The 11,485-nt window shown below is 54.4% G+C and overlaps 1 protein-coding gene across 3 annotated transcripts; it reads left to right on the top strand.

The window, feature by feature from the left end:
- Window positions 1–127: 127 nt before the first annotated feature.
- Window positions 128–10,786, top strand: LOC122194099 (P2Y purinoceptor 2-like). Of its 3 annotated transcripts, none has more exons than XM_042895019.1 (2): window positions 128–185; window positions 4,931–10,786. In XM_042895019.1, the coding sequence occupies exon 2, from the start codon at window positions 4,935–4,937 to the stop codon at window positions 6,009–6,011; it is 1,077 nt and encodes a 358-aa protein (XP_042750953.1). In that variant the 5' UTR covers window positions 128–185; window positions 4,931–4,934; the 3' UTR covers window positions 6,012–10,786. The 3 variants fall into 3 exon arrangements, with proteins under 3 accessions (XP_042750953.1, XP_042750952.1, XP_042750954.1); XM_042895018.1 differs by having other exon boundaries at window positions 136–233; XM_042895020.1 differs by lacking the exon at window positions 128–185 and adding an exon at window positions 782–1,308.
- The last annotated feature ends 699 nt before the right edge of the window (window positions 10,787–11,485 follow it).

Below are 11,485 nucleotides of genomic sequence, written 5' to 3'. Positions count from 1 at the left end.
GAGCTGCTCCCGTCTCCTGTCCCGACCTCGCCATCCCTATTCCCGGGGCGGGGAACCGGGCCCCGTTCCCGATCCCACCCTTAACCCCGAGGGGAGGGCGGTGCAGCCCCAGATCCGCCCCGTCCGTCCCCACGCTGCCGCCTGGAGCCGCGCTGCAGCCGCAGGCGGTGGGAGCGCAACGCGGGGTATGAGCGGAGCGCTGCGGGGGGAGCGGAACGGATCGGCCCGGCCCGGTGAGCGGGGACAGCCGGCACCGATCCGGGGGAGGGGGACGTTCCTATTAAGCAAAGGAACTAAAAAATGCCTCCAAACCCCCCGAAACGGATCCAAAGACCGCAGCGGGAGGGCTACGCGGGTGCGGTGCGGACGGCTCGGGGTTCCGCTGCTGCTTTCTGCCCCATTGCTCACCGCGTTAAGCCGCTGGAAACTCTTTTACCCTCCGTCCCTCCGCTCCCCGGGGGTTGACAGGGCTCTCTACGGCATTTCCCCGTCCGCAGCTCTCGGGGTGCCCTCTTCCCATTCACCGCGGCTTTTCCTCCTCCACGCTGCGTCCCGCCGTCCCCTCCGCCGTCTCCTTGGGGGTCTTTTCCTTCTCTTTGCTCCCTTCTCACCTTTCTTTTTGGAAGCCTTTTAATTCCTTTCGGCACTTCCTAAAGCACCTCCGTGCCGCGGCGTTGGGAGCGGGGCGGTGGAGGTGGGAGTGGGGAAGAGAGGGGGCTTTGGGGGCGAAGCATCTCAGCGCTGTTTCTCCTTCGGTTTTCTTATCGCCTTCTTGCAAAACGCGTTTGGCGAGCCGCTGCCTTCCTATGCGAGCAGCGGCGGGGCTGCTGCCCTGAGAGACGGAGCGATGGCACTGCAGCCGGGCGCCTTCCTCAGTTCCTCATTTACGCCCTTGTGAATGGAGCTGTGCCCTGTGGCCCTCAGCCGGCGGGGTGCGGAGTGAGGAGAGAAGCCAGCATTCATCCCTTCTTCACCCTGAGCATCCCCAGTTTGGGAGGGATGAGCTGCAGACCCCTTTTGCTGCCGTGTAGGTCGGTGTGCTCCCCGTGCTGGGGTTCAGCCCATGCTTTGGGTTGAGCCCAACAGCTGTGTCATCTCCCAACCTGAAGTCATGTTAGTAGAATCATACAACACCCTGAGATAGAAGGGACCCGTTGGGATCTCATTGAGCTGGACTCCATGGGTGATCCCTTCCAAGGGAAGCGCTTGGAGTGGCGACCAAAGGATTAAATACGGGCCAGGTGCTGTTTGCCTCCACCCAAATTGCTGGGAGCAGGGCCAGCCCAACGAAGGCAGCTTGAATTATGCGTAAGCGCGTGTTCTGTTGGGTTTAATGACTTGTTGCTCATTTGGCTGTGGTTAATTGGGGCTGTAATGCGCTACGGATGAGGGTGGGAGGTGTTGGGACCGCAAGAAGCAGAGGCTCAAGAGGGATAGATTCAGATCTGTGTGGATTCAGGGGATTTATTGGGGGGGGTTCCCTGCAAGCTTTTTGCAGGAGGTTGGGAAGGGATGGGGCAGGCAAAATGGAAGGGGGAACAGTTTTAAGGTGAGCCAGGGGAGGTTTGGGTTGGATGTGAGGAGGAAGTTTTGGAGGCAGAGGGTGGTGAGGCAGTGGCACAGGTTGCCCAAGGAGGCTGTGGATGCCCCATCCATCCCTGCAGGCATTCAAGGCCAGGCTGGATGTGGCTCTGGGCAGCCTGGGCTGCTGGTTGGTGACCTGCACACAGCAGGGCTTGGAGCTGGATGAGCGCTGTGCTCCTTTGCAACCCAGGCCATTCTGTCATTCTATGAAATGCAGAGCCTGGCAGCACAGTGTGCACAGGACACAGGAGGAGGAGGAGAAGGAGGAAGCTTAGCCTCTATGGAGCCATCCTGGAGGGAAACAGAGCTGCTTGGAAAGGGCAGATGAAAAGCAAGCTGGTTTGTGAGGCTCTGGTTTCAGCGTGCTCCCCTCTCCTGGCCATGCAGGCTCAGTACCATCTGCTGTTTCCTTTGCGTTACGGAGGATTTTGACTGCCCTCAGATGATGCTGGGTTGTTCTCTTCCCGACGTCTTGAGCAGCTCCTGATCCGGCGCAGGGATTTTGATGAGTCGATGGAACGCGTGCAATTAGGGCAGGGAAAACACCCACGCTGTCCTTGTGGCCTTTGCAAAGGAGCCATCAGGGAATATGCAGTAAATGGAGGGTGGTTTTGTCCTCCGGCACAAATGGTGCTTGTGCCAGAGGAGGCACCAGCAGATGCAAGGGGTTCTGCCAAGGAGTGAATCCCCGTTGATTACCAGGGACGGCCCATTCAACCCCACCACGGCCACAGCTGACTTGCTTTGGTGACTTGGGTATGAAATTTGATGGGAGAGCAATGGGAAGGCTGAGAAGGGGGCCTGGGATTGGGATTTGGTGAGTTGAGGAGTGGGTTGGAGGGGGCCCTGGGCTCTCTGCTCCAATGCCTGGTGTGGTGGTCAGCAACCCTGCCCAAAGCATGGGGCTTGGGCTTGGGGATCCCTCCCAACCCGAGCCATTCAGTGATTCATGTCCAACCCAGCACTCCTTGTGTGTCCCTTGGGTGCCTGTGACCTTGGCATGTGCCCTCTTTTGGTGACAGCCCCCTCCAGTCGATGGGACTCACTGTTCCCTGCTGAGGTGGATCCTGTTACAGGAGCATTTTGGGATGTGGGCATCACATGGCTGTGCCCTCGGGTGTCTGTATGCCCACACAGATGGGATCACAGTGACAACATGCCACTGGGTTTCCATGCATGGGTGGATCCAGACGAGCTCTGGGTGCCCAACCCTCAGCTCCATCCATGGATGAAGCCATGCCTACAAAGAGAGCCAGCTGTGTCTCCAGTTTCATTGAGACTGAGCAATGCTCTCACACACAAGGCCTCATTTTTGGGTGGTCTCGTGTGGTGCCAGGGGTTGGACTCCATGATCCTTATGGTCCCTTCCAACTTGGAATATTCTCTGGTTCTAAGACCCCTGCATGGAGGAAGCCAGGCAGGGCGATGCCCTGAGGGTGCTGTGCATGAGGACCCCTGGAAAGCTGTGCAAGGTCAACTGCAAGAAGGAAATCCTCCTGCCACGATCTCAGGAAGGACCAGGAGAGCTGGTGCAGCAGCTGCTCCTCCCCAGAGCGTTGGGGTGGGTTTGCTTTTGGTTGTCACTGAAGGATTTTTCCTTCTCGGTTCCTTCAGTTATTTCCATTGCTTTCTCCCTCCCATTGTCCCCCCCCCCTGGGTTGGATGTGTGTCCCCTGCCACCCACTCACTGCGGATGCAAAGGGGCTTTGGCACAAGGCTGGAGAGCAGCCACGGCCCTGATGGACACAGTGGGTTCTGTTCAAGGAATTCTGGGCAAAATTGAGGAGAAAAAAAAAAAGTGAAAAGAGAGAAAAAAATGAAGGAAGCAAAGTGAGAGCGTGACTGCAGGGACAAGGCTGCCTTGTGAGCAGGGTTCTGTCTCTGGTTGCCAACCCCAGGGCTCTGTTTGCTCGTTTTCCCGAGGAAGGAGATGCGCAGATTGGCACATCCGCCTTCACACAGGGCACAGCCCCCTCCTCAGCTCACAGACGCACTCCAATGCGTTGTTGAGATTTCTAGTTGGGGCTGTGGGACCCTGCAGGGAGGTGGGAATAGGGCTGGGAGCTGGAAGATGGGGTCTTCACAATAAGGGCTGTGAGGTGGTGCTGCCCTGCAGACCCTCAAGGTCAGGCTGCGAGCACTGATGGAGCTGTGGGTGTCCCCGTGCACTGCAGGCAGTGGGACCCAATGGCCTTTAGGGGTGCTTCCAACTGCAGTGATTCTGCAATTCTGTGGTTCTCTGATCCCTCATGCTCAGATAAAGGACGCCGTCATCCCAGCTCTTTTCACCCAAATTCTGCTCTCTGAGCTCCTGCTGTGCTTGCATCCCCCATAACCCCTTCTCCCTGCAATGGTGCAGCAGCACAGGGCTCAGCCCATTGCTTCACCAGAGGTCAGCCCGGTTTGTTTGATGGGAAATGAGGCAAATCCATTTTAATTTGATTCCTGGCTGACGAGCTGGCTGGGCGATCGTGTGTCGGTTGGGTCGTGGGCACAAAGGGGCCCTTGTTCCTCCTGGCACAGACAGTGCCAGACCCTGTGTGTCTGCAGACACTCTTTTTAGTCCATTTCTTTCCTATCAGCTGCTCGTTCCCATGTGTAGCCACTGTGGGTGGTTGAGCACAGAAAGGAGGATCTTTGCTGTTCTGTAGCACAGGAGACAATTTCTGCTTGGCTCTGGTGAGAAAGGCAGCTTGGGGCAGCTGGTATTTGTTCAAGACAAGTCACAGATCCATAAAATGGCTTGGATTGGGGAGAACCTTAAAGATCATCTGATTCCTACCCCTTCCCTTGATAATCACAGAATGACAGAATGGCCTGGGCTGCAAAGGAGCACAGTGCTCATCCAGCTCCAAGCCCTGCTGTGTGCAGGTCGCCAACCAGCAGCCCAGGCTGCCCAGAGCCACATCCAGCCTGGCCTCCAATGCCTGCAGGGATGGATGGGGCATCCACAGCCTCCTTGGGCAACCTTGGTTACCCCTCTGTGCCCCAGATGCAAAATGAGGATAAATAAGATTCCTTTTTGCGCTCAACCCTAAGTCCTCCACACTCAGGACTGCTGCTCACATCAGCGCCCAGCTGTGAGGTCCCATGGGGATGCACTGTGCTGGCATGAGTGCGTGCCACCTCTCAATCACTGTCACCTGCACTGAGCTGGCAGTGCTGGTCAGGCTGTGAGCCACACCTGTGGGCTATGTCTTTCCATAGCTGTTGGGTGGACGTTGGGTGAGTGATGGCAACATCATCAGGAGTGTAAATACAGCAGCTGCAGCACTGGATTTTCCATATCTAAGTCAACTCTACCAGGGATTTCTCACTTTCTTACAGCCTCTTTCCTTCCCCGTAGGGTGATGGCGAACCTATCAACTCCTCCAGCCTGGACCAGAGTCATCAACAGCTCCTTTGTTGCAGGCAATGCTGACAACAACACCTACAGGTGTGTGTTTGATGAGGACTTCAAGTACGTCCTGCTGCCCGTCTCCTACGGCATCGTGTGTGTGGTGGGGCTCTTCCTCAACCTGCTGGCCCTTTATGGCTTCATCTTTAGGATCAAGACCTGGAATGCCTCCACCACGTACATGTTCAACCTGGCCGTGTCCGACACGCTCTACGTGGTCTCCCTGCCCCTCCTGGTGTATTATTACGCCATGGGGGACAACTGGCCCTTCGGAGTGGGTTTGTGCAAGATAGTCCGCTTCTTGTTTTACACCAACCTCTACTGCAGCATCCTCTTCCTCCTCTGCATCAGCATCCATCGCTTCCTGGGCATCTGCTACCCGCTGAAGTCCCTGCAGTGGGGACACGTCCGCTACGCCCGTAGGGTGTCTGTCATCATCTGGGTGGTGACCGTGGTTTGCCAACTGCCCGTTCTCTTCTTTGTCACCACCAGCACCAGACGTGGCACCATCACCTGCCACGACACATCCAGCAAAGACCTCTTTGGCCAGTTTGTCATTTACAGCTCGGTGATGATGGTGCTTCTCTTCTGCATCCCCTTCCTCATCATCATCGTCTGCTACTGCCTCATGGCCCGCAGGCTGTTGCAGCCCACACGGGGCATGTCCCGGCTCTCCCGATCCAAAAAGAAGTCGGTCAAGATGATAATCATTGTCCTCGTGGTCTTCAGCGTTTGCTTTCTTCCTTTCCACGTCACCCGTTCCTTGTATTACTCCTTCCGGAGCTGGGATTTGAGCTGTCAGACCCTCAATGCTATAAATTTAGCCTATAAGGTGACCCGGCCCCTGGCCAGCACCAACAGCTGCTTGGATCCCGTACTGTATTTCTTAGCAGGACAAAGATTTATGAAGCTCACAGGCAACAAAATCCCGTGGAAGCCTCAAAATGAGATGTCAATGGGGTCTGTGCCCAACGGTCCCCTGGGAACCAGCAATGACACGGACACGACGTCCAAGGAAGTGAAATCCTAGCTCTGCCCCACTCTGTGGCAGTGGAAGGGTTCATCCCACATGTGATGGGAGGTGAGGACGCTTCAGGGCCAGGGGCCTATGGTGTTTGCAGTGCTTGGCTCCCATGAGTATTGCTGTTTGTGGCATGCATTTTCAGGGAGGTGACACCATGGTGACAGGGACAGGCACCGTCCCTTTGCCTTTCCCTGCCTGTCTATCAACATGTGGCCCCTCCCCAGCGGTCAGCCTGGCTGACCTTCCAGCGTGGTTGCAAAATCTGCTAAAATTCACACCCTGGATGCCTCAGACTGTTTTCTAAAGAAGAAAACGCTGCGTGCAAAAAAGCCCCATAGAGAAATCGGTCTGCTTTCCTCCAGGTTCCCTGGCACATAAGGAGCGTGCGTTTGTCAGAAGTCTTTCCATGCCTTGGCATGGGAAAAAAGAGTTTTGATTCATGGGGAGTGTCAGCTGTGGTTGTGATAAACAGGTTGATAAAAGGTCGAGTGCAAACACTGCCTGCGGCGGGGACAGGACGCCCGCTGCTTTGCATCCCTGGGGAAATAATCTTGGAATCATGAAGGTTTGGAAGAGCCCTCCAAGATCCCCAGTTCCAACCCCAGCCCACCCCACCACGGCCCTCAGTGCCCCGTGTGCCCCTTTGCTGAGCACCTCCAGGGATGGAGACCTGCCACCTCCCTGGTGCAGCTTGAGGCCGTCGCCTCTCATCCTATCGCTGTTACCTGGGAGAAGAGATTGCCCCCCACCTCGTCACCACCTCCATTCAGAGCTAATGCTCTCCCAGCTCCAGCCCCTTTCTGAAGGATTCCCATCAAAAGGGGTGCTGGTGGGGGCACTCCCCATCCCACTGGGATGTACTGATACTATCAAGCTGGTCCCCGATTTCTCCAGTGAGGTCAACATCGCAGAGAACCACTGGTGTTTCCCAACAGCAGCATTCGTGTCTGAAAAGCTTGTAGGAACCAGTAGCTCTCTCTGTGCTGCTGCCTTTAACAGTCGCCTCCAGCTCTGTGAAAGTGAGGGTGAGCTCCGTGTGCCTTGTTTTTAATCATCTTACAGGCGTCTCATGGTGCCAGCAAAGTGGTGAAGACCATTGCCCATTCCATCGGTTCAGTATTGATGCATCCTATCACTATTCCCCATCGTTGCTCAGAGATGTGGTGGATGCTCCATCCCTGGAGACTTTCAAGGCGAGGCTGGATCAGGCCCTGGGCAACCTGGTCTACCTGTCCATGTCTCTGTTCATTGCAGGGAAGTTGGACTGGATGGCCTTTAGAGGTCCTTCCCAACTCTAAGGGTTCTATGATTCAATGATTGTGCCACTTGGAGACACTTGACATATCCCATAGTGACAGGGAAATATAGGGAAATACGGCAGTGCTGACTCTGCTTTTGGGAGCCATGCCTACAGACACGGTGCTGAGCTTAACCCCAGCCCTGTGTGGATGTGGGCTTGCATCCCCACCAGTTCAAAGTCAGCTGGAGGAAAGAGCCACCAAACCCTCCACCAGAAGGTCCGCGTGGCCCTTCTCTCCCATTGCTGGGTTAAGAACTGCAGAGCCCAGACGCTCGGTTTCCTGGCCCAGCCCTGCCACGAGGATGCTGATTCCTCACCCCAAAAAATGAAAATTGCTCCTTCTGCAGAACTGGTTGAGTCCTATTTCATAAAAATGGCCCGGGCTCTATTTTAGGGTTAGACAAACACTTTTGGTCCCGGTTTAGACTGATTCCTCAGACCTCTTAGTTTCTGCCATCCCTCCTGCCTATGAAGTGGCTTGGTGGGGGTAAGGACACGGAGATAAAGAAATAACTCGGACATTCCTGTGGTCTCAGCTGGGTGGAATTGTGGTCCCATGGAGGGCTCTCGTCCTGACCCACAATATCACGGCCACAGAAGACAAAGGAGAGGACTGTCTCCATGCTGAGCACCATCAGCAAAGAAAAACAGCATTTGTAGGGTGAGTCATCTCATCCAGGAGAGGATTGTTAGGGGGGTTGGGTTAAGAGGGGCATTGCACCTTTTTCTCCCTCTGGAGCTTCATGGGAAAGGTTACAGTCACTGAGGTGAGACATAATAATCTCAGAATGACAGAATGGGTTGAAAAGGACCGCAAGGATCGTCTCGTTTCAACCCCCTGCTGTGTGCAGGGTCACCAACCACCAGACCAGGCTGCCCGGAGCCACATCCAAGTGAATGTGAGTGAATCCAAGTGAAGTGCTGGGCTGCTATGAACCTTTCTCCGGGCCAGATCTCAGCTGCTCACCCACCATTGCCCCAAAGCAGTGTGAGCACCGAGCCACGTGCTCTGAGTAACTCAATAAACCACGCTGCCAGCTCTCTCCTTTGCCCCGTTGGCACTCCCCCCCCTCACCACCTCCACTGCTATTGGGGTCCCAGAGGTTCTCCCCGACGTGGCTCAGGTGGAGAGCTGATGGAGAGGGCCCAACTGGAACTGTACATACAGGTTTTGTGTTCGTTTGTCAAAGCACTAACTTATACACACACACACAAAGAAGTGGGTTTCGTGATAATAGCTGTACGTTTTTATTTTTGTAACATGCAGGCGTTTCTTAGAGTGAATAAATGTGTTTCTACTGTGAGCGCTCTTCTGCCATCTCCTCCAATGCGAGAAGGGGAGGGTACTGGGGTAGAGGCTGATTGTTGTAGATATGTTCTGTAGATACGTTTTGTAGACATGTTTTGAGCTCCAGATGCACTCAGATCCAGGAGGGTGAGATCCAGGAGGGTGAGATCCAAGCCGTGTGCTCTGCAATGGATACCTCCAGCAGTGAAGCTGTCGAGTCCATGGAGGAGCACACGACTTTGGGTTGTATCACATCCATCCCCCCAGCCCTGGCAGGCAGCTTCTCCAAGGCTGTTGAAGACCAGAAGTTCTCAGGTTCGTTTCTCCTAAACCACGTTCTTTCCCCTTCGCCCAGCTGCTCGTGGGGCCGCCAACAGCTCGTGGTGGAGTGAAACCTCTTCTTCTCAGAAACTTCCCCTTTTCCTCGGCAGAAACCCAGGGAGGGGGTTCCCAGTGCTTAACCACAGCCCTTGTGAGAAAAGTGCCTTTTGTTTCTCCACTGCAGCTCATCCTCTGCTCTCTACCCAGCCCGGTGTTCACTGTGTATCCGTGCTCAGGATGCATCCATCCCATGGATGAATTTATTGCAGGCCGCAATCAGATCGTATTGAAATCTGCCTGGCGTTAACCCGGGCAGCTCAAATCCCTTCGCTCTCATCCTCATTCCAATTTCTTCAGCCCTGAGATTGATTCTGCTCCTTTTCACGGTGCCTGGTCTTCAGGCAATATCACCGTGACATTTGCAGCAATGGGATCCCATGGAAAAACGCTCAGCTTTCAGTTTTCTTTCCTTTACAAAACTTCCCAGCCCTTGCAGTTGCTGAAGCACCAAAACTCAAAAGCGTACACCCAGAGGAAGAGCTGCAAGAAGTGCATCAATTACCCGGTGCAGAATCTATGCTCTAACATCCTGCTTGATTTCCAGCCCAGGTTTGAGACTCTCAGCCCAAGGCAAAAGCCACGAGGATGGAGCACGTGCCCAGCTTTCACTTGTGGGCTCTCCTGCATCACACCCAAGCCTTTCGTGCCCTGACTCCTCTGCAGCCAATGCCAGCACTGACTCGTGTGAGTCACTCAAAACCCAGGAACGAAAGTTAAGCAAGAACAACGCGCGCAGACGGGGAGCACGGAGGTTGTGGAGTTACTTCAGAGCAACAAAGAGAAACCAGAAAACCCACTTTTTCTAAGTGCCTCTTGGCGCTGGGAGCAGGAAGAGAAAGCTGAGAGTGCTGCTGGTCTCCTGCCAAGCCAACCCATCTGCCCCACGGCGGGGGTGGAGGCACGAGCTCCTCGTCTTTCTGCGCACCGTCCCAGCACCCGGGCTCTTCCTTCCCTCCGTGTCCCTTCCAGTTGGCACAGTCAGCCATTATCATTACTGTAAGCCACTCGTTGCCTCCGTCCGTTTCTCAAGGAGCGAGCCCTGGCTTCATCTGCCCTCTGGTTTTCCTCTTTGAGGCTGAATTTTCCTAAGGATCACAGCTGTCTGTCTCCCCTCACCCCGAGTCATTTCTGGTCCCATTAGCCGTGTTGTTGAACTCAAGCCCCGAGCTGGAAGGGACGTATCATGGAATTATAGAATTGCTCAGCTTGGAAAAGACCTTCAGGATCATCAAGTCACAGCCATGATCGCTGAGCCCAACCCCCAGCCCCACACAGCATCCCTGAGCCCCAACCCTATGGCTCAGAGCAGTGTCCCAGCACTCCCTGAGCAACGACCAACGATGCCATAACCAGTGGTGAGTGGGGAAAGGTGGTAGGTGGTGTCCCAAAGTTCAACTGAAATATCTTTTTTTTTTTCCCTTTTCTGGGATCCAACAGTCTTTGGCTTCTCCAGATGGCGTGGATGGGGCAGCCCCAAAGGAGGGTCCCTCAGAATTTGCTGCTCCTTCAAAATGGAGTGAGGTATTAGAGGGTTTTCATGCTGAAGTATCCCGCAGCTTTCAGAGCTGAAGGAAACAGTTTAAAGAATGGAGATGGATGTAAGTAAATAAATAACAAAATTAATAGAAAAGAAAATGGAAGAAAAAGAGAGGATGTGAAAAGAAGGAAGTCTGGGGCTCAAACACAGCTCCACAGCTCCACAGCTCGAAGCCTCTACTATGTGGTAACCTGAAGGAAAGGAAAATAATGTCATTAGGTTCCACGCTCCCATCTGAACAACTGTTTAAAAAGGAAATTAAATGGAAAAAATTCCTCCCCCCTCGATCTGTTCTCTTTTCCCTCTTCATCTCTTGCTCTATGCCATCCAGTCTGGGGCTGTTGGAATACCAATTAATCCAAAAAGGAAGATTTTTCCATTGAAAGGGAGAGGCTGGGCTCTGCAGTCAGAGGACAGCCTGCTTGCAGCCCTGAAAACGGGGCAATAAAACCCTTTTATTACCCTTTCCAGGTTGGGACGTGCAGGGTGGGAGCCCATTCAGCCCCTGCAGCTGTAATGCACGTGTGCCACTCCTCTCTTTCTGCGTCATTGGGGTTTAATCACTGACATCTCCAAGCTCTTCCACCAGGCCCCGTGCAGCCAGCTGGGACCTCAGCTGGAAATGCCATTTTCCCCCAAATTCAGGGATCTAATCTTTATGGTTTGAGGGTATCTCAGTGTTCCCACTGGGTTTTGGTGAGGCTTGGAAGTGGGGCGGTGGGATGCTACCTTTTCTCAGGGGGTCCTTTACAATGAGTGTTGACTGCAGAGGAGTGGGATCCAGCAGGGGGGTTCCTCCTCGTTGTGCCCTGATTTTTTAATACTGAATCCATTTTCAGCAGAGTCCTCAGCTGACACCAATAGGATGTGGCAGTGGGGAGCTGGGGGTCCCCAAGGCCTTGCGGTCACCATCCACCCCTTGCCCATTGCCTGCCATGATGTCATCCACCATCTGGGTGGCCATCACTGCTGTG

The sequence above is a fragment of the Lagopus leucura genome, unplaced genomic scaffold (assembly GCF_019238085.1).
Source record: "Lagopus leucura isolate 7727_CA_CO unplaced genomic scaffold, USGS_WTPT01 177-7_obj-0_obj, whole genome shotgun sequence".
Lineage (NCBI taxonomy): Eukaryota > Metazoa > Chordata > Aves > Galliformes > Phasianidae > Lagopus > Lagopus leucura.
Note: the sequence above shows the minus strand (reverse complement) of the source record. Positions and strands in the feature narration are given on the sequence as shown.

What these genes read in the sequence shown, in the direction of transcription:
- LOC122194099 (XM_042895019.1), top strand. Translation starts at nt 4,935, where the DNA reads ATGGCGAACCTATCAACTCCTCCAGCCTGGACCAGAGTCATCAACAGC.